The 27,016-nt window shown below is 38.9% G+C and overlaps 1 protein-coding gene across 5 annotated transcripts in view; it reads left to right on the plus strand.

The window, feature by feature from the left end:
• Positions 1 to 27,016, plus strand: part of Ccdc18 (coiled-coil domain containing 18) — a 145,688-nt gene that overhangs the window by 91,973 nt on the left and 26,699 nt on the right. For 4 of the 5 annotated variants that reach the window (XM_041632173.1, XM_041632174.1, XM_041632176.1 and 1 more), the window contains 5 exons: positions 6,962 to 7,061; positions 7,624 to 7,740; positions 11,704 to 11,847; positions 21,595 to 21,798; positions 24,394 to 24,531. In XM_041632173.1, the coding sequence (XP_041488107.1) occupies positions 6,962 to 7,061; positions 7,624 to 7,740; positions 11,704 to 11,847; positions 21,595 to 21,798; positions 24,394 to 24,531 (703 nt within the window). The remainder of the gene's footprint in view (positions 1 to 6,961; positions 7,062 to 7,623; positions 7,741 to 11,703; positions 11,848 to 21,594; positions 21,799 to 24,393; positions 24,532 to 27,016) is intronic. The other variant, XM_041632177.1, reaches the window with a different exon arrangement.

Below are 27,016 nucleotides of genomic sequence, written 5' to 3' on the forward strand. Positions count from 1 at the left end.
TAGCTTGTCATAACTTTTTAACAGATTGTTAATTTGAACAGTATGAATTCTTTCAAATAACTTCTCGTTACCAGTCTGTAAAGTCTGTATCATTTCCATATCTTTTTCATTCTTGATTCATGTTATCAATGTTATCAAACCATTTCTTTAAGGATGTAATATAAAGTATCAAACTAATTGCAGCTCTGGCTAAGAATGTATAATCCTAGGTAGGTCATATACCTCTCCTAGAATTCAATATATAGTAAAAAGGAAAAGGATGGTAATATTATCTGCAACTATTTTGGGAGTGATTTACAAATTGCATTCTAATTTCAGATGACTTGCCTCTGTTATAAGTCACTACTGAGATGTTTAAGGATGCTGGCCAGCTTGCGTGTCTGTTGTACCACCAGAGTGGTCCTGGGATGCTGCAGGCAGTGAAGAGAACTGAATGGGCATGATGGGGCAGCTGGAGCTCAGCTGTGGAGCAGGGGCTTAGGTCACATGGGTATTGGGTGCCAGGATGTAATGTAGTTATAGGAGGTCCTTGTGAGCCCATAGTAAAGGATAACAAATGATCATTGCGGAGCACTTATGATAAGAAAAGTGCTGTGTTCCTCTGCTCTGTGGGCGCTGGGACCTGCAAGCCGAACTCTGACCATAAACCAAGGGAAAAGAACAAGCACACTTCTTGTCTGTGCTTAGAGTACCTTAGATTACATCCTAGTGGACTGGTATCTAAAAGGCTATTGGCCGAATGACTTCTCACAAAAACTAGGCAAGCAAAGCATACGGCAGTGACTAAGAGCAGAATATTATTAATAGTAACGCTGTATGTGTACCCTTGTTTTCTTCTTTTAGGAGACGGGATCTCACTTTGTAGGCCATACTGGCCTTGAACTTAGAGATTCACTTACATCTGCTTACCAAATGCTCTGATTACGAGAATGTACTACCGCGCCGGGCGGTGGTGGCGCACACCTTTAATCCCAGCACTCGGGAGGCAGAGGCAGGCGGATCTCTGTGAGTTTGAGACCAGCCTGATCTACAAGAGCTAGTTCCAGGACAGGCTCCAAAACCACAGAGAAACCCTGTCTCGAAAAACCAAAAAAAAAAAAAAAAATGTACTACCATTCCCAGCCCAATATGTTATAAATATTAAGGCATTATTTTAAACTAAGATTATGCCAGGGATAGAAACTTATATGTATTTTCTGTTTTTATAGCTAAGACCCAGGCTTAAATTAAATAAAATGCCCAAAAAACTAATTTTATTCAAAGAAAAGTTCCAGCCAAGCGGTGGTGGCACATAATACCTTTAATTCCAGCTCTCAAGAGTCAGAGGCAGGTGGATCTGTGTGAGCTCAAGGCCAGACTGGTCTTCAGAGGGAGTTCCAGGACATCAAGGGCTAATAAAATCTCAGAGATAAAAATTGAGGTTCAACCTGAAGTTCAGAAAAGCAAAACAGCCAGCCACAAGCTCTTACTTCACCCTCAGTCCGAAAATGGCGATCCTTCCTCCAGGAATCTCAGACTGAGAGCTGTCTCCTCCCATTTTATAATCCTCTCTAGGACATGGATTAAGGTGTGCACCACTGGGATTAAAGACATGCACCATCTGGTTTCTATGGTGAACTAGTGTGACTGCTGGGATTAAAAGGTGTGTGTCACCTCTGCCTGGTCTATAAAACTGACCAGTAGGGCTGTTTTACTCTCTGTTCTTCAGGTAAGCTTTATTTATTAAAATACAAATGAAATGCCACTACATTTCCCCTTTGTGTCTAACATTTTTAAAAAGACTATAACTAATGTAAGAAAAATTATAAACAATAAATACAGTATATACAATATATACAGGTAATAAATAAATCAACAATGTCTCTGGCAATAAATACATCAACAATATCTAGGCCATTTGCTTTTGATAAATTCACAGAAAATACTCCATATCTATCCTATCTTTGTGAGTCCAAAGTCTTGTACATATTTTATTTTCTGTCATGACTTGCTTTCTGTTTCAGGTAAACAAAGAAAAGTATAACTATCTAGTCTTCAATTCCCTCAGAGTCCCAAGAAGGAAATATATTAACTGAGTTGTTGTAGGAGACTGCTAGTTCCCAACCACTCACATCCAAAATAATCACACAGAAACTGTATTAATTAAATAACTGCTTGGCCCATTAGTTCTAGCTACTTTTTTTAAATTGGCTAACTCTTACATCTTAATTTAACCCATCTGTATTAATCTGTGTATTGCTATGAGGCTGTGGCTTCTCAGGTAAAGTTCTGTTGTCTGTCTCTGGCAGAGCCCCATGGCTTTTCTCTGATTCTGCCTCCTTTCTCCCAGCATTCAGTTTAGTTTCCCCTGCCTAGTTATACTCTACACTTATCAGGCCAAGCCAGTTTCCTTATTAATTAACCTATTTTATTCACAGCATACAGAGGGGAATCCCACATCACCTCCCCTTTTCTGTTTAAATAACAAGTTAATCTGTTTAAATAAAAAGTTAAATACCTCATTTAATTTTTTTATTTATTGTTAAAAACAAATACTAAGTTAAATACTTTAACATAATAAAATTACATAAAAGAGATATCAATATTTGGGAATATGAGTATAGTTCTCTTTAAACTGCTTCCTGCTTTTTGTTGGGTGAAGTAATTTTTTGGGGGGTGCTCATGGCGACCTTTCAGGGGGTCTTGGTCCATCAAACCACATTAGTCTGGAAGGAATACACAGGTTCTCATCCTCTGAAAATAAAAGGGGAACCTCTTTTCCAAAGCAACAAATTCTTAGACCCAAAATTATGAAATCATGATACCTTTAATATATATATATGCTGTTTTAGTTTAGCAACCCATAGAATGAAATGTCTTTCTGTACTTAGCTCCTTCACAGTCAAAAAATTCAAAGGAAACACAATAATATACATAATCCAGACTCTCTGTGTATATTCCATCTTTATATGGCTTATTTTTTCTCCTTTTAATATCTGACTGTCTGTATTCTTTTTAAAGATTTTACCTTTTTAAAAAACCATTTACTTCTTTTTATAACTGTCTATATTTCTTCTCTATCCCAAGCCTACATACATTTTAAAAACACACTGTGTTTCATTTAGAAGTCTTGTATATCTGAATCTCTCCTTATTGCATATCTGTGATCTTTTCTGACCAGGATGTTTCTTAAAATGCTAAGTGCTTCTTAAGCACCCAAGCAGTGGCATTGCTAGGGGAAATAGAGCCCTGCCTGCTTGCTCTGCCTAGTCCAACATGGTGGTAGAATTCCCTTCAATGCCTGAGACTGCTGGGTAGGAGCTGTCCTCACCACCTCAACTCTGATAACTAGTTGGCCCATTCTGTCACCAAATAACTTGCAGCATGTTGTCCATAAACCCCATTTAAATGCTTGGCCTCCTGAAAGAGCCAGAGTCCACACAAGCAGCACAGCCCAGAAAGCCGCCATTTACAAATCTTCTTGGTTTTTTTTTTTCTGCTACTGCTGAATCATGAAAACCTCTCTTAAAGGAGCCATGGCGTTAAGCCGTGCTTAACTCTGTTTTTTGTTTGTTTGTTTTGTGTGTGTGAGTGAGTGTGTTTAGAATTCCTTTCCTAGATTTCTCAGGTTTTATATGAATTTAGCTCACACATGTTGGGCGCCAATTTGTTGTTAAAGGCTGCTAGTTAGTTCCCTGCTGCTCAGACCTGAAATAGTCACACAGAAACTGCATTAATTAAATCACTGCTTGACCCATTAGCTCTAGCTTTTTATTAGCTAACTCTTACATCTTAATTTAACCCATCTATATTAATCTATATATCGCCATGAGGCTGTGGCTTACTGGGTAATATTCTCACGTCTGTCTCCAACAGGACTACATGGCTTCTCTCTGACTCTGCCTTCTTTCTCCCAGCATTCAGTTTAGTTTCCCCTGCCTAGCTCTACTCTACACTATCAGGCCAAGTCAGTTTCTCTATTAATCAGCTTATCCTAGTCACAGCATACAAAGGGGAATCCCACATCACCAAATAAGCAGGAAGTGCAAGCAAGTGATTTCCAAAAACTGTAATGACAGAAAAAGCTGGCTGCCTCTATAGTCACCCAGAGTTCTTTTTGTAATGTTGGGGCTCCATCTTCAGCTTATAGGCCCATAATATCTGGCAGACTTTTCACAAAGCAGGAAATTTGAAGATATGTTCTGCCTTGTAATGGCAATGTTTGTCAGTTGCCTTCTTCTGCTGTGTCCCTCAGAATGTCTGGTATAGCTGGATCTTAGGCACTAGATCTATTCCTGAAGAACTGCCACACTGATTTGCTTAGTGACTGTACAAGTTTGCATTCCTGTCAAAGAATAAATTAAATCCTCTCCTCACATCCTCACCAGCATGAACTGTCATTTGCTTTATTGATCTTGGCCATTCTAACTATTAGAAGATGGAATCTTAAAAGTAGTTTTGATTTGCATTTCCCAGATAACTAAGCATATTGAACATTTCCTTAAAGGTTTTTCAGCCCTTTGTGATTTATCTTTCGAGAACTTTCAGCCTAGTTCTATATCCCATTTTTAAATTGGATTGTTTCTTGATTTTTTCTTTCTTCCTTTTTTTTTTTTTGATATTTTAGATATTAGTCCTTTACTGGATGTAGTAGGTAAGATCTTTTTTACATTCTGCATCTTGCTGCTTTGCTCCAGTGATATATCCTTGTCATGCAGAAGCTTTTCAGTTTCATGAAGTCCCATTATTTGTTGTTCTTTGTGCCTGTGTTGATGGTGTCCTGCTCAGAATATTTTTTCTTCTGCCAATGAGTTCAAGCCCATTCTCCACTTTCTTTTTTGTCAGATTCAGGGTATATGATCTTTTGTTTTTATTTTGTTTGGTGTTGAGTTTTGTATGGGGTGATAAATATGGATTTATTTGCATTCTTCTTCACATAGCCATTTAGTCTACCAGCACCCGTTATTGAAGATGCTGTTTCCAGTGTGTATTTCTTGCTTCTTTATAAAAATATCATGTGTCCATAGGTATGTGGATGTAAGTCTGGATTGCCTGGCTGCTCCTGGGCTGAGGGTGATAATGGTGTGGTTGTAATGGAGCACAGGAAGAATGAGTGTTGCCTGCCTGAGTCTCACCCAGAAATGCCCCCCATTGATCCCTGGCAGAGATGCTTCTAGGTGTCAGCGACTGACACAGAGGAATGAAGGTGGAAATACTCGATTTATTTCTGTGTCCATAGATGGACGTGTGACATGTGTCATGATGCACATGGGCAGCTCAAAGGACAGATGGTGATAATCAGTTCTTTTTTCCCGCCATATCGGTCTCAGGGATTAAACTCAGGTTGTCAGGCTTGGCAGCAAATGTGTTTTCCCATAGAACCATCTTTTCAACCCTTTTTAGTGGACATTTTTAGAGGCATCTCAAACTCAGCCAGCACTTTCATATATTTTCTTATAAGTCTGCCCTTCCTGTCTTTCTAATATAATTGCTCAAACCAGAAGGCTGTAGCATTATCCTCTTCTGTTTTATTCAGTTTTCTAGCAGGTCTTGTCAACCTTATTTCTGAAACATATTCTAAAACCCACGGACTTCCTGTTACCACTGTGCACAGTCCATTGTTGTTTCTTCTGTGGTGTACGACTGGGTCTTCATAATGGGCTCCTTATGGTCTTCATTTATTGCTAATCCGCTTTCCACAGGATTTGATTTCAAGTATAAATCATATCATATTGATTTCTTTTTAGATTTCTGATAGCTTTCTAAAACATTCTCAGTAAAATCTTAAGTCCTTTGGAAATGAAAACTGAAGTATTGAGACACAATTTCATTACTCAGTAGATCAGCCCTTGCATACCAAGTGTTGGGAAATATGTAGAAAAGTGAAATTCTGATTCATTGCTGATAGGAAACAAAAGTGGTGATAGCCACTGTGGGAAAATAATTGCAATTTCTCAATGAGTTAAATATAAAATTATCATTATACTAAATGATATATACTAAATAATTTCCTAGTTATATCTAAAAGCATTGAAGGTGGATATTTAAACAAAAATTATACAAATGTTCATAGCACCTCTGTTCATAATAGCCAAAAAAATGGCAAGAAACCAATTTGCCACAATGATGAATGAATAATGAAAATATGATGTATCCATAAAAGGAGTATTATTAATTCAGAAAATGCACTAAAATAATGATAATCCATGCTACATAGTAGAGGAACACTAAGAGCATTATGCTAAGAGAAGCTAGACACATTTAGTAAAATTTGGTTATATGAAATTTCTAGAATTGATAAGTTCATAGAGATAGGAAAGATTGATGGTTGTCAGGAGCTAGAAGACAGAATATGAGGGAAAAAAATGATCCCTGAAGCATATGGTATTTCCTTTTGTTGTACAAAAAAATGTACTGCAAACGGATAATGGTGATGCTGCATAACATTGCAAATGTAGTTAATTCAGGTGAATTATGCACTTTCAAATGGCTAATAGGCTATTTTATGCTTGTTTTACCACAGAACACAGTTTTCAAAAACTCAGGTCTATAGAATACCAAGCCCTATTTAAGGTTCCTAATTTCCTGGCCTCATTTCATACTGCCTTTCTCTGTTCTGGTTTAGTGTGTGTGCATGCATGTATGATGGGTGTGTATGCATGTTCCTCCATGTGGAAGCACATGGTGTGTATGGATGCAGGTAGAAGTCAGAGTGATGTATGTGTCTTCCCCAGTTCCTCTACACTGTCTATGTTAGGATAAGCTGCCACCGTAATTGCTCAGAGAACCTATTTCTGTGTGAGTTGACTTTTGTTTTCAGTCACTTTTTTTATACATTGTTCCTTTGATTTAAATCCTTTCAGTCTGAATTAACTACAGTCTGTTGCTTTTAATTTATGGAAACAATAACTCAGTTTACCTACCTTTAAAAATTATAGTACTTATATTATCTGCTTTATCTTTTTCTTTTGACAAATTTTAGAGAATGTAAGATGGAGATTGAAGACAAAAAACAAGAACTCGTTGAAATGGATCAGGCGCTTAAGGAGAGAAACTGGGAGCTAAAGCAGAGAGCAGCTCAGGTTGTTTTTTCCTAATTATATTTGAATAAAAATTTCTACCATGGAACAATTACGAAGGGTTTTAGAAGTCACCAATTTTTGTTTCTGGTTATAAATATTTATAAAGTTAGAAATAAATAGATTATTTTAGTTTATAGTCCTTCAAATGCTGGCAGTGTAGATGCCTGGCTGAAAGTTCTTTACCATGAAACTTCAACTCAGCCTGACCAGTAAGTTTTGTGTGTAAGGGTTCGCTTGCTACCCTTTAGATTTTTTTTAAATTCTGTATCAAAGAATATGCAGTTGAACATGTTGCTATGACCTAAATGTTGGAGAAACAAAGCATTATTTAGCAGTTTTTATTCCAATATAAATTGAAACCTGAGTCATTTTCTCTTATTTTCCATTTTTACTTTCTATAATGTATAATACATATGGAATTCAAATCCTTGAAACAATGCTTTATTTGGGATAAACTTATCATTTGTTGATAAAAATACCTGTTGTAAAAGTATGTTCCAACCACACCTGTGTTTGCATTGTAATAAAATGGAAAAACTAGCTTGATATTTCTTGTATTTAGGTTACACATTTGGATATGACCATTCGTGAGCACAGAGGAGAAATGGAACAAAAAATAATTAAGTTAGAGGGCACTCTGGAGAAATCAGAATTAGAACTTAAAGAATGCAACAAACAGGTAATTATCTTAAAAATCAACACCATTAAAATCAGAGTATTCTTGTTGTTTGTGATGACGCCTGTTGTTGTGCTGCCCAAATTGACCTTGAATTCCTATGCCCAGTCACCCCACACATAACACTGTAGGACCCAGGGCTGCTTGGTACACACCTGCCATAACAGGCTCTATAGACCAACAGGAAGATAGGTCTGAGTCTCAGTTTATCCTAAGGCAAACCTGGTTCCAAGAAAGATCACAAACTGAGACCACCCACCCTCCACCCAGTAACAGATTATCCAAAGAAAGTTTCTAACTTGATGTCCCTTAGCCCAGCACACACCCATCTCCTGTTTGTCAGGGCATCCCTAGACAAATGTCAGCCCATCAGGGGTCCTGGACCTTAGAAATTCCTCTGCTCTTATAAAAACCCATCCCAACTCAGGGCTCTCTGATTGCACCAATACGTTGGGCACGCAGAGTCCGAGTTCACGAACTTGAGTAAGAGTAAAGGCTCTTTGCTTTTGCATATGGGACTCAGTCTCCTTGTTGGTTTTTGGGGGACTCTGCAGATCTGGGCATAACAATACTGAACATGGTTGTATTTTATAGACTGCACGTGATAGAAACACTGGATACGTCTATTAGTCTTGTGTATTCTACTTTACTATTCATTTTGTCAATATATGCATATACTTACCACAATATGTACATGTTTGATTAGCTATAAAATATTACTGGGAGGATTTATAAGTAATTCTAGAATCTAACTGAAAGAAATCATGTGGGAAGGAAGAACCGTGTTCTCTATATTTTTATCTTACATGTATATTTAAAATTATAAAGTGTTTTATTTGTTTAGTGTACTTGTATAAAATACTGATAGAAACATTTGTTGATGGGAGGAAGTATGAGACTTATTCATAAAATAAACCAAGGAATGCTAATATAAAAGGAATGGATAAAAAGAATTTTAAAAAGTGAAAGACAATGGTACTTGTAGCCATAGGATAAGCCCATATTCTCATAAGCCTTAAATGAAGTTGGAGTATTTGATTCCTCATGTATGATAAGTCATCATTGGAAAAGAAACAGAGGGCTATGCTAGGTGCCATCTTCAGAGGAGAAACTGAGCTGCTGTGGACTCATATAAACCATGAGCAACAACAAGCCAGGGAACTTTGTGGCCACAGTCTGGGTGGGGAGTAGTTGCATTTAGACAAGATGGACAGGATAAGACAGGGACATGATGAGAACTGCCGTGTGGTGGGAAGCTTAGACTATGAGTATAGTACCTTTGTCCTGCCCTCTGGTGAGGAGCAGACTCAACATCTGGGATAACTGAAGTGAGTTAGCCCCAGGCCTGTAGTCTTCCAGGGATTGCCGTTCTTCTCTGTGGTTCCCACTAGTGGTGCTGTAAACTGAAATTCCGTTCCAGTGGACGGAACAGGCTTAAAACATGGACTAGCCAGATGCACTCAGGAGAATTAGTAGTGTCATGGCACAGGGGCCCAAGGAAAGAAGACTCAGAGATACTTTAAGAATGAATTTAGCATCTGGTGGTGGTGGTGCATGCCTTTAATCCCAGCACTTGGGAGGCAGAGGCAGGTGGATCTCTGTGAGTTTGAGGCCAGCTTGGTCTACAAGAGCGAGTTATAGTACAGCTAGGGCAGTTACACAGAGAAACCCTATCTCGAAAAATAAAATAAAAGAATTTAGCCTTTCTTGGATGCAGGTGATTTTCCAGTCTTCCATTCCCGTTTCTTCTCTGGGGGACTGGAAGGCCACCCCAGAGACTTAGTAGCCATCAAACCTGGGATTTTTATTATTTGCATTATTGCATCGGTGGAGAGGTTTATGGGAGTACAAAAACTTTTCAGTTATATAAAGGGAAATAAACTTCAAAATAAAAGCAAATATTGTTTGTTTACTCTCATGGATAGGATCATTTCAGAACAGAACTATGGGGTTGGAGACGTGGCTCACTGCACTTGCTGCTCTTGCAGAGGACCCAGTTTGGGTTCTCAACCTGCCCATGGTGGCTCACAGCCATCCTTAATACCAGTTTCAGAGGATCTGATGCTCTCTTCTGACCTCCATGGGTACCTGACATGTCTGTCGTGTACAAATATACAGGTAGCCAAACACTCATACATAAAAGTAAGTCTACATTAAAATTTAGAAGAGGAAGTAGCCAAAGTAGATGACCAGAGATGTTAAGAGGGGGTAATTGAGGGTAAGTAACTATGAGTTAGCAAAGTACAAGAATCTCTCTCTTGAAATTATATACAGACCCATTTTATATGCTAACTAATTATGATTTAGCTTTTCATTTTTAGTGGATTTTAAGTGTTCATAGAATATATAATCATCTTATTAAGTAAAATTCTAAATAATTATGTTTGTCTTAAGAAAGGTTAGTTTTTGGTTTTTTTTGTTTTGTTTTTTTGTTTTGAGAAAGGGTTTCTCTATGTAGCCCTAGCTGTCTTGTAACTAACTTTGTAGACTAGACTGGCCTCAATCTCATGTAGATCTGCCTGCCTCTGCTTCCTGAGTTCTGGTACTAAAGGCATGCATTACCATATCTGCTAGGAAAAGTATATTTTAGACGTTTAGTTTTATTTTATGTGAGTGGGTGTTTGTGCATCATCTACCCAGAAGGGGGCACTAGATTCCTTAGAACTGGAATTACATATGGTTGTGAGATGTCATGTAGGTGCTGGGAACAGAACCCAGGTTCTCTGCAAAAGCAGAAAACTGTGCTCTGAACCACTGTGCCATCTCTTTAGTGTTACGATTTGTGGTGGCAGGTGACCGGAGGCTGGAGTGGTGGGAGACAGACAATTATGCCATGTGGCGAGAGCTTGGGCGTAGAATTTATTTAGTGAGTATTGGGAGCTTATAAGGGAAAGGGGTTATGGAGGCAGGGAGGGAGAGAAAGGGGGGGGACAGAGAAAGAGAAAAGAAGAGGGAGGAAGAGGGAGGAAGGGAGAAGCAGAGGCTGCCTGATGTGAGGTGTCCTTCTATATATGTGTTGCTTTTATTGGTTGATGAATACAGCTTTTTGGGCCAGTGGCTTAGAAGAGTAAAGCTAGATGGGAAATCAGGAGAGAGAGAGAGAGAGAGAGAGAGAGAGAGAGAAGAGTCAAAGAGATGCCATGTAGATGCTGAAGGAGGCAGACACTGAAACTTTACCCGGTAAACCACAGCCTCATGGCAATACACAGAATAATAGAAATGGAGCCGGGCATAGGTGGTGCACGCCTTTAATCCCAGCACTCAGGGAGGCAGAGGCAGGCGGATCTCTGTGAGTGCGAAGCCAGCCTGGTGTACAGAGCTAGTTCTAGGACAGGCTCCAAAGCTACAGGGAAACCCTGTCTTGAAAAATAAAAACAAAACAAACAAACAAACAAAAGGATAATAGAAGTAGGTTAAATTAAGATGTAAGAGTTAGCTAGGAATACGTCTAAGCTACTGGCCAGACAGTGTTGTAATTAATATTGTTTCTGTATGATTATTCGGGTGTGGGAGGCTGAGAAACAAACGAGCAGTCTCTGGCTACAGCTGCCTCTTTAGAAGAAACAGACAGAGAAAGAGGAAGGGAAATCAGCTTGCATCAGTGGGAAGGAGGAGATTGGGAGTGGGCGGATCTTGACTCTTAAGTGAACAGGGTGCTCAGGTGATAGGGCAGGCCAGCAGAATTATAATATTTAGCCCCAGAAAAAAAATTTAAAAAATTTGATTTTGGGTATTTTTGTTGTTATTCTTATTTTTGTGACAGGGTCTTGTTGTGTAGTGTAAGCTAGCTTTGAATTTATTACCCTCCTGCTCCACTTCCAAACTGCTGTATTGTATGTGTGAACCTCCATGTTCTGCCTTCTTTTAGATATTTTGTACATAAGTGGCTGGTTTCACTTAGAACACAGCTAGGAGTAATTGTATTTTCTTAGTTGTGTTAATAACGATCATCTGCTTGAAATTCAGGTAGAAAGTTTAAACGAAAAGTTGCATAATGCCAAAGAACAGCTTCGGGAGAAGGAGTTTATAATGCTCCAGAATGAGCAGGAGATAAGTCAGCTGAAGAAGGAGACGGAAAGAACACAACAAAGGATGAAAGAAATGGAAAATGTAGGTAAATTATTTTCACATAAGGGGAGAGTAATGAATATCTTTTAGATACCCTGTTCTATTTATTTATTTATTTATTTTTAATACCTTGGTTTTAAAATACAGAAACTGCTCCAACTTTTTAAACGCTAATTATTTGTGCCAGATGCTATTAGTTCTTTTGATCTTTAAAAAGATTTTATATGTGAAGCATGATCATAATTAGTCTTAATAATAGAAACCTGGAGTCAGATATTAGGTAAGTTGAAAGATCAGAAACTTCTTGCCTCTATTAGATCTAAGACCTAAGGGGAGCTCCTGTCTCTCTGAATCCTCAGACTGAATTGGGCTGAGATCCTATTTCTACCTCCCTGGTGCTGGGATCAAAGGTATGAGCCTCCCATGTGCTGGGGTCAAAGGCATGCTCCTCCCATGTGCTGGGGTCAAAGGCATGCTCCTCCCATGTGCTGGGGTCAAAGGCTGTTCCTCCCATGTGCTGGGGTCAAAGGCTGTTCCTCCCATGTGCTGGGGTCAAAGGCATGTTCCTCCCATGTGCTGAGGTCAAAGGCATGTTCCTCCCATGTGCTGGGGTCAAAGGCTGTTCATCTTTTAGACCGGTTCAGTCTCCTGTAGCCCAGGGTGGTCTTTACTCCACATCTTCCTGCTTCCTCCTCCCAAGTGCTGGAATTAATGTGTGTGTGTACTGACCTTTTTCCCTTTTCTTCCTTCAAGTCCAGTGTCATTACCTCTGTCTAACTTGCCTCATGTGCTGAATTAGGACTGACTTTGCTTCCTATAGCCAAAGATTTTATTTAGAATTGTTTGTAGTTTGAGTTTATGTGGGTTTTGGAGTACTTACATATTCAAAATTACTCAAATCTGATTGCTCTTTGAGCAGATGAGGGAGGGTGACTTGATCGGGGGAGGGGGAGGGAAATGGGAGGCGGTGGTGGGGAGGAGGCAGAAATCCTTAATAAATAAATAAATTTAAAAAAAAACAAAATTACTCAAATCTGAATGCATTTCTGTTTTATATTTACCATATGTATCTCATCTGAAGATAATTTATAGATTATTTTAATAAGTTTACTTATCAAATGTAGACAGAAGTTTCTGTTCTGCCTGGTTCCGCAGCTATTTGTTCAGTCCCAAAAAAAACACACAGAGGCTTATATTCATTATAAATTGGTTGATCTATTAGCTCAGGCTTATTATTAACTAGCTCTTACAATTTAAATTAACCAATAATTCTTATCTGTGTTTAGCCATGCTCAGTACAGCATTCTTTTCTTGCTTCCTCTGCAGCTGGCTGGTGACTGCAGACTGAGCTTTTCTCTTCCCAGAATTCCCCTAGTCTCGTTACCCCACCTATACTTCCTGCCTGGTTACTGGCCAGTCAGCATTTTATTAAGCCAATACAGGTGAAAAATCTTTACAGGGTACAAGAACCCCACAGCAATCAAACAGTTTCATACTGTGAAATTTTCTCTCTGCCAAAATAATATTCACAACGTGTTTTGGGGGAGGCATGGGGAGTTTTATCATGAACTTTAGTTTGTCTAAGTGGAATTAGTAATAAAAGCTCAGAGTCAGATATAGTGGTTAATGCTGAAGATCAGAGAGACAGAGAGTCCAGCCATTAGAGAGTTCTTTTACCTGTACTGACGCTCAGACCAAAGGGGGGATCCTGTCCTCAGAGTCTCTTCTCAGACTGCTCCTGTCTCCTTCTACCTTATATTCCTCTCTCTGCCCAGCCATATCACTCCTGTCTCCACCTCCCTAGTGCTAGGATTAAAGGCGTGGGATCCCAAGTACTGGGATCACCTTTGTGTGAGCTCTGTTTCTCTTGTGTAGCCCAGGGTAGCCTTGAACTAACAGAGATAGATCCTTCTGCCTCTGTCTCCCAAGTCCTGGGATTAAAGGTGTGTGCCACTACTGCCTGGCCTCTAGAGGCTTAGCTCTGCCCTCAGATCTTCAGACAAGCTTTATTTGTTAAAACATAAACAAAATATCACTGCAGGGAGTATTTCAGATTTTGCGTTTCCCGATAAGAAATACTTAACCTGTCATTTACTAGGAATTTAAGTAATTAATAACATTTCAGAGGAAATAATAGCTGCAGTGATGTTTCACCTTCATAGAGAATCCACAACTCAGCTGTATAGATCAATTGTGAATTTTAATTCTATATTTCATGGCAGTATTTACTTATTATTTATGTAGGAGTATGTACTCATGTTTGTGTAGGCCTGAAAACAGTCTTGAGTGTTATTCCTCAAGAGGTCATTTCTCAGGAGCAATCTACTTGTTGGTTTGATTTTTGATTTTTTTGAGACAGGGTCTTAGGTAGCTCAGACTAGTTTTGAACTCCCTGTGTAGTAGATGATGACCGTATGCTCTTTTCTGGTCTCCTTTTCCTACATTAGTGCCATATTGGTTTTATTTGGTGCTGAGGTGAGAACCCAATGTTAGTATACTGGCCCACTTTGGCCCTGCCCCTTGGGCACAGCCACCCCTCTGCTATGGCACTGTTTGCAGGTGTGAGGCCCTTATAAGAGAAGCTCCGCCCACACCCAATCTATCTCTTCCTGCCTTCCTCTGTCTTTCCCCCTCTTCTTTCCTCCCACTCTCCCTCCCCTCTCTCTGTTTGTCTCTCCCTTCCCTCCCACTTTCCCAATATACTTTTCCCAAACAAACTCCACATTCAAGCTCTCTCTGCATTGTCTGTGACCATTAATCATTTATAACCAACCCTTTTAAAATAAAAACAAACTTTTATAAACAATCATTTTGGGAGTTTAGGTATAGTTTTCTCCAAAGTGCTTCCTGCTTTTTTTTGGGGGGGGGGGCAAAGTATTTTTAGGGTTCATAAAAGATATTTCAGGGGGGTCTTGCTCTGTCATGCCACATTAGCCTGGGATGAATCCACAGGTTCTCATCTTCTGTGGAAACAACAGCAAAACTCTTTTCCAAAGTAACACGTCCTTAGACTTAAACTTTGAAGTCAAAATACTTTTAAAATAAATATTTTGTTTTAGCTTATCAGCACATGCAATGTAATGTCTCTATGTAGTTAGCTCATTCACAGTCAAAAAATTCAAAGAAAACACAAAAATATACATAATTCAGACTTTTGTCTATTTCTTCTTCTTTTTCTTCTTCTTCTTCTTTTTTTTTTTTTTGGCTTTGGTTTTGACCTTTTGAGACACGGTTTCTCTGTAGTTTGGGGGCCTGTCCTGGAACTAGCTTTTGTAGACCAGGCTGACCTCAAACTTACACAGATCTGCCTACCTCTGCCTCTCTAGTGCTGCACCGCCTGGCTGTATTTTCCAACTTTACATGGCCTTTTTTATACTCTTTCTTTCTTTTTTTTTTTTAATTTATTTATTTATTAAGGATTTCTGCCTCGTCCCCACAACCGCTTCCCATTTCCCTCCCCCTCCCCCAATCAAGTCCCCCCCCCCTCATCTGCTCGAAGAGCAATCAGGGTTCCCTGACCTGTGGGAAGCCCAAGGACTGCCCACCTCTATCCAGGTCTCGTAAGGTGAGCATTCAAACTGCCTAGGCTCCCACAAAGCCAGTACGTGCAGTAGGATCAGAAACCCATTGCCATTGTTCTTGAGTTCTCAGTATTCCTCATTGTCCGCTATGTTCAGCTAGTCCGGATTTATCCCATGCTTTTTCAGACCTAGGCCAGCTGGCCTTGGTGAGATCCCAATAGAACATCCCCATTGTCTTAGTGTGTGGGTGCACCCCTCGTGGTCCTGAGTTCCTTGCTCGTGCTCCGTCTCCTTCTGCTCCTGATTTGGACCTTGAGATTTCTGTCCGGTGCTCCCGTGTGGGTCTCTGTCTCTGTCTCCTTTCATCGCCTGATGAAGGTTAATATTCCTGAGGATGCCTATGTGTTTGTCTTTGGATTCACCTTATTTAGCTTCTCTAGGAACATGAATTATAGGCTCAATGTCCTTTATTTATGGCTAGAAACCAAATATGAGTGAGTACATCCCATGTTCCTCTTTTTGGGTCTGGCTTACCTCACTCAGGATAGTGTTTTCTATTTCCATCCATTTGTATGCAAAATTCAAGAAGTCCTTGTTTTTAACTGCTGAGTAATACTCTAATATGTATATATTCCATACTTTCTTCATCCATTCTTCCGTTGAAGGGCATCTAGGTTGTTTCCAGGTTCTGGCTATTACAAACAATGCTGCCATGAACATAGTTGAGCATATACTTTTGTTGTATGATAGGGCCTCTCTTGGGTATATTCCCAAGAGTGGTATTGCTGGATCCAGGGGTAGGTTGATCCCGAATTTCCTGAGAAACTGCCACACTGCTTTCCAGAGTGGTTGCACAAGTTTGCATTCCCACCAGCAATGGGTGAGTGTACCCCTTTCTCCACAACCTCTCCAGCAAAGGCTATCATTGGTGTTTTTGATTTTAGCCATTCTGACAGGTGTAAGGTGGTATCTTAAAGTTGTCTTGATTTGCATTTCCCTGATCGCTAAGGAAGTTGAGCATGACCTTAAGTGTCTTTTGGCCATTTGAAGTTCTTCTGTTGAGAATTCTCTGTTCAGATCAGTGCCCCATTTTATAATTGGGTTGATTAGCCTTTTACGGTCTAGTTTCTTGAGTTCTTTATATATTTTGGAGATCAAACCTTTGTCAGTTGCAGGGTTGGTGAAGATCTTCTCCCAGTCAGTGGGTTGTCTTTTTGTCTTAGTGACAGTGTCCTTTGCTTTACAGAAGCTTCTCAGCCTCAGGAAGTCCCATTTATTCAATGATGCCCTTAGTGTCTGTGCTGCTGGGGTTATACATAGGAAGTGGTCTCCTGTGCCCATGTGCTGTAGAGTACTTCCCACTTTCTCTTCTATCAGGTTCAGTGTGTTCGGACTGATATTGAGGTCTTTAATCCATTTGGATTTGAGTTTTGTGCATGGTGATAGATATGGATCAATTTTCATTCTTCTACAGATTGACATCCAGTTTTGCCAGCACCATTTGTTGAAGATGCTCTCTTTTTTCCATTGTATACTTTTAGCTCCTTTATCGAAGATCAGGTGTTCATAGGTTTGTGGGTTAATGTCAGGGTCTTCTATTCGATTCCATTGGTCGACTTCTCTGTTTTTATGCCAATACCAAGCTGTTTTCAATACTGTAGCTCTGTAATAGAGTTTGAAGTCAGGGATGGTAATGCCTCCAGACAAACCTTTATTGTATAAGATTGTTTTGGCTATCCTGGGTTTTTTGTTTTTCCATATAAAGTTGATTATTGTCTTCTCCAGATCTGTGAAGAATTTTGATGGGATTTTGATGGGGATTGCATTGAATCTATAGATTGCTTTTGGTAGAATTGCCATTTTTACTATGTTGGTCCTCCCAATCCAAGAGCAAGGGAGGTCTTTCCATTTTCTGGTGTCTTCTTCAATTTCTTTCTTCAAAGACTTATAGTTCTTGTCAAGTAGATCTTTCACTTCCTTGGTCAGGGTTACCCCAAGGTATTTTATGCTATTTGTGGCTATCGTGAAAGGTGATGCTTCTCTGATTTCCCTCTCTGCTTCCTTATCCTTGGTGTATAGGAAGGCAACTGATTTTTTGGAGTTGATCTTGTATCCTGCCACGTTACTAAAGCTGTTTATCAGCTGTAGGAGTTCTTTGGTAGAATTTTTGGGGTCGCTTATGTACACTATCATATCATCTGCAAATAACGAAAGCTTAACTTCTTCCTTTCCAATACGAATCCCCTTGATCTCCTTATGTTGTCTTATTGCTATTGCTAGAATTTCAAGCACTATATTGAAGAGGTATGGCTAGAGTGGACATCCTTGTCGTGTTCCTGATTTTAGTGGGATAGCTTTGAGTTTTTCTCCGTTTAATTTAATGTTAGCTGTTGGCTTGCTGTAAATAGCTTTTATTATATTTAGGTAGGACCCTTGTATCCCTATTCTCTCCAAGACCTTTATCATAAAGGGGTGTTGAATTTTGTCGAATGCTTTTTCCGCATCTAGTGAAATGATCATATGGTTTTTTTCTTTCAGTTTATTTATATGGTGGATTACATTGATAGATTTGCGTATGTTGAACCAGCCCTGCATCTCTGGGATGAAGCCTACTTGATCATAATGGATAATTTTTCTTATGTGTTCTTGGATTCGGTTTGCCAGTATTTTATTGAAGATTTTTGCGTCGATGTTCATGAGTGAGATCGGTCTGTAATTCTCTTTCTTGGTTGGGTCTTTTTGTGGTTTTGGTATCAGGGTAACTGTAGCTTCATAAAAGGAATTTGGCAATGACTCTTCTGATTCTATATTGTGAAATACCTTAAGGAGTATAGGTATTAATTCTTCTTGGAAGTTCTGGTAGAATTCTGCATTGAAACCATCTGGTCCTGGGCTTTTTTTCGAAGGGAGATTTTTGATAACCATTTCTAATTCTTCGCGAGAAACCGGTCTATTTAGATCATTCACCTGGTCTTGGTTTAGCTTTGGTATATGATACTTATTTAAAAAAATGTCCATTTCTTTTGTATTTTCCAGTTTTGTGGCATACAGGCTTTTGTAGTAAGATCTAATGATTCTCTGAATTTCCTCTGTGTCTGTGGTTATGTCCCCCTTTTCATTTCTGATCTTATTTATTTGCGTGTTCTCTCTCTGTCGTTTAATTAGTTTGGATAGGGGTTTGTCGATCTTGTTGATTTTCTCCAAGAACCAGCTTTTTGTTTCATTGATTCTTTGGACTGTTTTCTGTGTTTCTATTTTGTTGATTTCAGCCCTCAGTTTTATTATTTCCAGTCTTCTACTTCTCCTGGGCGCGTCTGCTTCTTTTTTTTCTAGAGCTTTCAGGTGTGTTTTTAAGTCCCCAATGTATGCATTCTCCGTTTTCTTTAAGTGGGCACTTAGTGCTATGAACTTTCCTCTTAGCACTGCTTTCATTGTGTCCCATAGGTTTGAGTATGTTGTCCGTTTATTTTCATTAAATTCAAGGAAGACTTTAATTTCTTTCTTGATTTCTTCCTTGACCCAGGTGTGGTTCAGTAGTTGACTGTTCAGTTTCCATGAGTTTGTCGGTTTTTTGGGGGCAGCGTGGTTGTTGCCTTCTAACTTTAATCCGTGATGATCTGATAAGACACAGGTGGACACTGATATTTTTTTGTATCTGTGGAGGTTTCCTTTGTTTCCGAGTATGTGGTCAATTTTTGAGAAGGTTCCATGAGCTGCAGAGAAGAAGGTATATTCTTTCCTATTTGGGTGGAATGTTCTATAGATGTCTGTTAAGTCCATTTGCTTCATTACCTGCAATAATTCTCTTAATTCTCTATTAGGTTTCTGTCTGATTGACCTGTCCCTTGGAGAGAGAGGTGTGTTGAAGTCTCCTACTACTAGTGTGTGTGGTTTGATGTCTGCCTTGAGTTGTAGTAATATTTCTTTTACATAAGTAGGTGCTTTTATATTGGGGGCGTATATATTCAGGATTGAGACGTCCTCCTGATGAATTGTTCCTGTTATGAGTATAAAGTGACCGTCTCGGTCTCTTCTGATTGATTTTAGTTTGAAGTCAGTTTTGTTAGAAATTAGTATGGCCACACCTGCTTTTTTCTTAGGACCATTTGCTTGAAACACCTTTTCCCAACCCTTTACTCTGAGTAGGTGCCTGTCTTTGTGGTTGAGATGTGTTTCTTGCAAACAGCAGAATGTTGGATCCTGTTTTCGTATCCAATCTTTTAGCCTGTGCCTTTTTATAGGTGAATTGAGCCCATTAATATTAAGTGATATTAATGACCAGTGGTTGTTTACTCCGGTTATTCTTATTGCTTTTGGTAGTAGAGATTGTGTGTCTCCTTTCTTTGAGATGTGCTCGTGAAGGGTCATTAGATGCCTGGGTTATTGTAGGCAGTGTTGGCAGTGTTGGATTCCTTGGGTTGCGATTTTCCTTCTATTACTTTCTGTAGGGCTGGATTTGTGGCTACGTATTGTTTAAATTTGTTCTTATCCTGGAATGTCTTGTTTTCTCCGTTGATAGTGAACGATAGCTTGGCTGGGTATAGTAGTTTGGGTTTGCATCCATGGTCTCTTAGCTTCTGCAGAACCTCTATCCAGGACCTTCTGGCTTTCATAGTTTCCATCGAGAAGTCAGGTGTAAGTCTGATCGGTTTACCTTTATAAGTTACTTGCCCTTTTTCTTTTGCAGCTCTTAATATTCTTTCTTTAACCTGTATATTTTGTGTTTTGATTATTATATGGCGAGGAGATGTTTTTCTTTGATCCAGTCTGTTTGGTGTTCTGTATGCTTCTTGAATATTTAAATGAATATCTTTCTTTAAGTTGGGAAAGTTTTCTTCCATAATTTTGTTAAAAATATTTTCTGAGCCTTTGAGCTGTGACTCTTATCCTTCTTCTATTCCTATTATTCTTAGGTTTGGTTTTTTTATTGTGTCCCATAGTTCCTGAATGTTTTGTGTTGAGAATTTGTTGGCTTTGCTGTTTTCTTTGATCTGTTCGTTTATTTTCTCTATGGTGTCCTCAGCATCTGAGAGTCTTTCTTCTAGCTCTTGTATTCTATTGATTATGCTTGTTTCTGTAGTCTCTGCTTGTTGGCCTAGATTTTCCATATCCAGCTGGTCCTCAGTTTGTATTTTCTTCTTTGCCTTCATTTCAGTTTTCAATTCTTGAACTGTTTCCATTACCTGTTTGATGGTTTTTTCTTGGTTTCCCAGGGTATCATGTACGTATTTACTCATTTCTTCAAACTTTTTGTTATACTTCTCATCCATTTCTATAAGGGCATTTTTTACATGTTGTTTAAGGGACTCTATTATCTTCATAAAGTCGATTTTTTCCACTTCTTCTGTGTTAGGTTGTTCAAATACTTCTGTTGTAAGATCATTGGTTTCTGATGTTTTCATGTTGTTTTTCGGATTATTGGGTGAGTTCTTGCCTTGGCGCCTGCCCATCTCCTCCTATTGATCCTATCCAATGGATCCTTTAGAAACCGGATCAGGTTTCCCTGCTGGCCAAGGGCTCCGCTTACAAAATGCCCTCACTCTCTTTCGTGGTTCCTGCTGCAGGCCAAGAACCCTCTCACCCCTCCGAAGGATCTTCAGGACAGGACCAGGCTCCCCTTGTGCCAGTGACCTGGCCAACCAAAGGCCTACCTCTTTGATTCAATTGTAGTAGGGCGATCTGCTCTCCTTATTGCACGCCTGTCCCAGCCGCTTGGGTCTGGCTGCCGCTGCGCCGCGTCTGGCGTCTGGCGCCGCCGCCGCTGCCTATACTCTTTCTTTTATTTTTATTTTTTAATTTTTTGTTTTTTTCAGACAGGGTTTCTCTGTGTGTCTTTGGCTGTCCTGGCTCTCACTCTGTAGACCAGGCTGTCTTTCTACTCAACGAGATCTGCCTGCTTTCGCCTCCCAAGTGCTGGAATTAAAGGCATGTGTCACCATACCCAACTACTCTATTTCTGTTTTTTTGTAAACCATTTAGAGTTTATTTTTTTGTCTGAATCTGTTTTTATTGTATATCTTTATCTTTTTCTGATCCCTTGAGTCTTTAATTTGCTAAATGATATGGGTTAGCAATGTGGCTTAGCATGTGTTGGTGCATTAAGGCTTTTAAAAATATTAACTTCTAGTAGGAGATGCTCATTTTATTGTAGTTTTATAAAGCTAATTGTAGGGAAATTCTCTTATGAAAATAAAGAAGCAAATTGTAACTGTATACTTCATAACTATATATTTCATTTTGAAACTCACAACTGTTTTATGCTTTCCAGGTTATAAAAGAACAGGAAGAGTACATTGCTACCCAGTACAAGGAGGTCACTGATTTGGGGCAGGAACTGAGGCTGACCCAGGAGCAAATGCAGAACTTCCGTTCAGAACTGGCGGAGGCTCGTCGCCAAGAAGTCCAAGCACAGAGAGAAATAGAAAGACTCTCTAGCGAATTGGAGGATATAAAGCAACTCTCTAAAGAAAAGGTAATCCTATTCTAAATAGTTTATTTTACTGAACAAGTTTTAAATTTTAACTCCTTTTTAAAAGAAGGCAGATAGTAATGCCCATCACTGAACCGCCAGTGCTTAACCCTTGTATTTTGTACTGTGTTCCACAGTGTGGAGTGTTTAAGCTTACCAAACTGTCTGCTTAGAAATGGCTAGAATAGTAGAACCAAGTGTGGCGCTCCACATTTGTAATCCCAGCATTTGGGCAGCGACCAGCAAAGGCTACACTGTGGGGTGCTATCTAAAAAGCAGTTGCTTTCATGTTATGTATGTTGTGGGAGCTGTGGGCCTTTTTCCACAGCCCGGCTCCTGGCCGCCTGCTAGCTTATGCCCCGAAATAACAACACACAAACTGTATTCTTTTAAACACTGTTTGGCCCATTAACTCTAGCCCTTACAGGTTAATTTTCATATCCCGATCAACCCATCTCTAATAAACTGTGTAGCATCGGTCTTACCGGGAGAGATTCAGCATGTCTGACTTGGCGGCTTGCTTCATTGTGTACGTCTTCCCGGGAGAGGGGAGCATGGCATCTCTGCTCCAGAGAGCAGAGCTGTCGAGTCTGAGCTCACTTCCTCTTCCTCCCAGCATTCTGTTCTGTTTACTCCGCCTATCTAAATTTTGCCCTATCAGATGGGCCAAGGCAGTTTTTTTATAAGCCAATGACTTTCCTCCATCATATGTACGCAAAGGCTACACTGTAGGGTGCTATCTAAAAAGTAGTTGCTTTCATGTTATGTACATGCTACCACGGGTTTCTAAAAGAAAACGTTTAACTGTGTTATACTTAGATTTTAAATTATTGGTAATATAATATTTTATAATAAAAATCCTTTATAACTGAACTCTTGCTACACTAGTTCTCAATTAATTGAGTTATTTAGCATGTTTAGATTTGCATGTGTTTGAACCTTCTTCTAAATAAAAACCTCATTTAGTTCTCTGTGATGAAAGTATATTAAAAATCAAGATTACCAATAAAAGGTTTATTTCCTTAGAAGTTAACAACTCATTTAAAGAGTATTTAGATTGATATACTTGGGTTAATTATTAGACCTTGAGAAAAGACTTTATTTTTATTCTGAAAGTCTTGTTAAGTTTAAAAGCTTTCTCTTATGCTAACTAATTCATCATAGGTATATAGTTAAAAGATTTTTACTTTTAGTTTTGGTTAGGCTTAGTTATATTTTTATTCAAATTTCTGGATTATTAGAGCAATTAAGCATATATAGGAAAACTTATTAGGAATATAACAGATATTTGGGTGTTTACATAAAAAGGGAAGATATCTACCTTTATCTCATTTTGGTCCTTTGTTGATAATTTTTGAGTTTAGTATAATTTGTTTTATTTGATAAGATAAACTCAGTTCTCAAAATGAGTTTAAATGGGAGATTGCTTAGATTGAAAGTTTTATAATATTTTAATCCCAAACTAAATATAGATTCATGTTTATCTTTTGGTTTGGTTCAAACCTTGATTCTTTTTATGAATAATCTGATTTGAATCTTACTTAGTTTTTTTACATAAGCTATCCTCATATTCCATACTCTGTAATTACTTTAGTCTCCTTCAAGAAAAAGGAGAATTAAAGCAATAGAATGTCTGACTTTGTTGTTGTTTGTAGATGGAGACTGCTCTTTCCTTTTCCAGCCATCCAGACCCGAATAATCTCACAGAAGCTCTAGTAATTAAGATTAGTTCATCCTACAGTTGTTGTTGGGGATTTTATAACAGTTTTTATTGGTTCTAATTGGATAGCAAAAGTTTGTAACTTTTGTTCAGTTGTTTAAAAACTTTTAACATAGTTCTTACTTTAAAATAGTTCCATACATATTTCATCAATGTTTCCCCTTACCCATGACGGATGCATATTTCAGAGACCCAGCTTAAATTCCCTGCATCTTCATGGTGGCTAACAACTGCCTAACAACTACCTATAGATCCAGTTACAAGGGATACAACACTCCCTTCTGGCCTCCATGGGTACCAGGCATACAAGTTGTTCAAATCCATACATTCAGGCCAAAACACCACTAGAGATTTTTAAAGGAGCACAAATTATTCTTGTAAAAAACAAATAGTCCATATGGTGAACAAAGTGCGCAGGAACACCTGAGAAGGCTATTATCTGCCAAAGTTAGCCTTTTATGGGTCTTTGTTTCACAGAAGGCATTGATTAGTGAACTTATGTAGCAAATAATGTACTACTGCCTTCTTTTGGTCTTCTATGAAATGTCTGTATTTTAAAGTGTACCATATAATAAGTTAGTTTGGTGGGCAGGAGAGATGACTCAGAGGTTAAGAGCTGGCTGCTCTTCCAAAAATCTTGACTTCAATTCCTAGCAACCATGTGGTGGCTCATAGCCATCAATAGTGGGATCTGATGCCCTCTTCTGGCATAAAGTCAGTAGAGCACCTATATACATAAAATAAAATCTTTAAAAAAACGCTTGGCACATGTGTTTACATAAAGACTAGCATGTTTCCATTAAGGCTTTAAATTTATTTAGCTATACTAAACCAAATAAGCTACCTATATAATTTATATTCAACATGCTGTTTTTAAGGAAGCTCATGGAAATCGTTTGGCTGAAGAACTAGGGGCCTCTCAAGTACGTGAAGCTCATTTAGAAGCAAGAATGCAAACAGAAATAAAGAAATTATCCTTAGAAGTAGACTCTCTCAAAGAAGCTTATCATATGGAGGTAAAGAAAAATACAACTTGTGTCAGTAGCCCCCACTGAAATGAAATGACCTACTAGGATGAAAGTATAAGTCTAATTCTTGAAGTGTTCATTATAAATTAATATAGTGTGATCTTCATTTTAAGCTAAATACATACCTTGCATTTAATATCCTTTCAGCTAAAAGACTAATAATGTGCTCTAAAGTTAAGAGGTCTAGTTCTTGAAACATGCATCCTAAGTTTCAAGCCTGTTTTAGAACAGTATGACTTTGGATAAGCTATTTAATCCTCTCAGAGATGCATATAATGATAATAACTATCTTATAGTACTGTTATAAGGAATAAATTAGTTACTATATGTTAAGTTCTTAGATTAGAGTCTTATCATTTTTGATTATAGAACTTGTGGAAAAACAAACTGGAAATTCTTTTTTTTTTTTTTATTGAAAAAAGGAAAAAAAGTTTCCGCCTCCTCCCAGCCTCCCATTTCCCTCCCCCTTCTCCCACCCTTCTCCCCCTCCTCCCACTCCTCTCTCCCTCCCTCTCCAGTCCAAAGAGCAGTCAGGGTTCCCTGCCCTGTGGAAAGTCCAAGGTCCTCCCCCCTCCGTCCATATCTAGGAAGGTGAACATCCAAACTGGCTAGGCTCCCACAAAGCCAGAACATGAAGTAGGATCAAAACCCCATGCCATTGTCCTTGGCTTCTCATCAGCCCTCATTGTTCACCATGTTCAGAGAGTCCGGTTTTATCCCATGCTTTTTCAGTCACAGTCCAGCTGGCCTTGGTGAGCTCCCAATAGATCAGCCCCACTGTCTCAATGGGTGGGTGCACCCCTCGTGGTCCTGACTTCCTTGCTCATGTTCTCCCTCCTTCTGCTCCTCATTGGGACCTTGGATCCACACTGGAAATTCTTAATTACAGACAAAAACCATTTTATGTGATGTAAAAATACTGTAAAATACTTTATAATTTCTAACCTCTGATCTGATAGTAAGTTTGAGAAGCAGTACTAGAACCGTTTTATCAATATGTTCTGAGTCTTTATAAAAATTAACAGTATTATTAATTAGAATATTTTTATCTGTAGTGATATTTTGTTTATGTTTTAACAAATAAATCTTGCCTTTTTAAGATCAGATTGCAGAGCTAAGTCACTAGAGGCCAGGCAGTGGTGGCACACACCTTTAATCCCAGGGCTCAGGAGACAGACACAAAGGGATCTCTGTTAGTTCAAGGCTACCCTGGGCTACACAAGATTGAATCTGTCTAAGAGAGAAACAGAGCTCACACAAAGGTGATCCCAGCAGTTGGGATCACATGCCTTTAATCCCAGCATTAGGGAGGTGGAGACAGGAGTGATATGGCTGGACAGAGAGAGGAATATAAGGCGGGAGGAGGCAGGAGCTCAGGGCAGTCTGAGGTTTGGTGGAGACAGAGTTTGGAGTTGCAGTCTGAGGATAGGATCGTTCCTTTGGTCTGGGCATTGGTAGAGGTCTTAAGAACTCTCTGGTGTCTGCTGCTCCACTTCTCTGATCTTCAGCATTAACCCCTATATCTGACTCTGGGTTTTTATTATTAATTCCAACTAGAAATTGTGCTACATTTATCCTTTTAAAACATTTGAAAAGATTACCCCAAATCTTAAATTTTTTGACAATATTTATTGAGTTTGGTGCTAAAAAATAATTTTTCTGAAAAACAAAGGCTACAAATACATTTGTATTCAGCTTTTCTTTTTGCCTTGAAACAGTGTCTCATTATGTAGTTCTGGCTATACTGGAACTCACTTTGTAGACCAGGCTGGTCTTGAACTTAGATTTTCCTGTCTCTGCCTCCTGAGTGCTAGGATTAAAGAAGTGTCACCATACCTAGTTTTTGTTAAACACCTGGGGTAGGGGCAGAGAGACTTGTAACTTATATCTTATTTAAGTGCATTTAGATTCAGATCTCTTTAAAAACACAGTGCCTGCCAAATGAAACACAGTTTGAATCTTTTTGAAAACACACTTATGAGAATTTTTTTTAACCCTTTATCTTCAGAGGCAACCATTAGTCCATTTTAGGTATTTGTCATTTACTGTTCATATTTTCTAGTCTGTTTTCTGTAGTTATCCATTTTAAACTATTAATGTTTTAAATACCTAAAATTAATTATAAACAGATAGTTCATAAAAATTGCTTAAAAAATAGTTCTAGGGGCTGGAGCTATGGCTCAGCTATAAATGCTGCTTTTACTGAGGATCCAGGTTTATTTCCCAGCACCCAGCTAGCATAGCAGCTCACCACTGTCTAATTCTGAGGTAATCTGACACCATCTTCTGACCTCCACGGGCACCAAGCATACATGTAGCAAAATACTCATACACATAAAATTCAAAATTAGCTGGGTGGTGGTGGCGAACGCATTTAATCCAACACTTGGGAGGCAGACAAAGGCGAATCAGTGAGTTCAAGGCCAGCCTGGTCTACAAAGGAGTTCTAGGACAGCCAGGAATGGTTACAGAG

Source organism: Microtus oregoni, unplaced genomic scaffold (genome assembly GCF_018167655.1).
Source record: "Microtus oregoni isolate MIOR12 unplaced genomic scaffold, Mior012 000040F_ref0000088, whole genome shotgun sequence".
In the NCBI taxonomy this organism is placed as follows: domain Eukaryota; kingdom Metazoa; phylum Chordata; class Mammalia; order Rodentia; family Cricetidae; genus Microtus; species Microtus oregoni.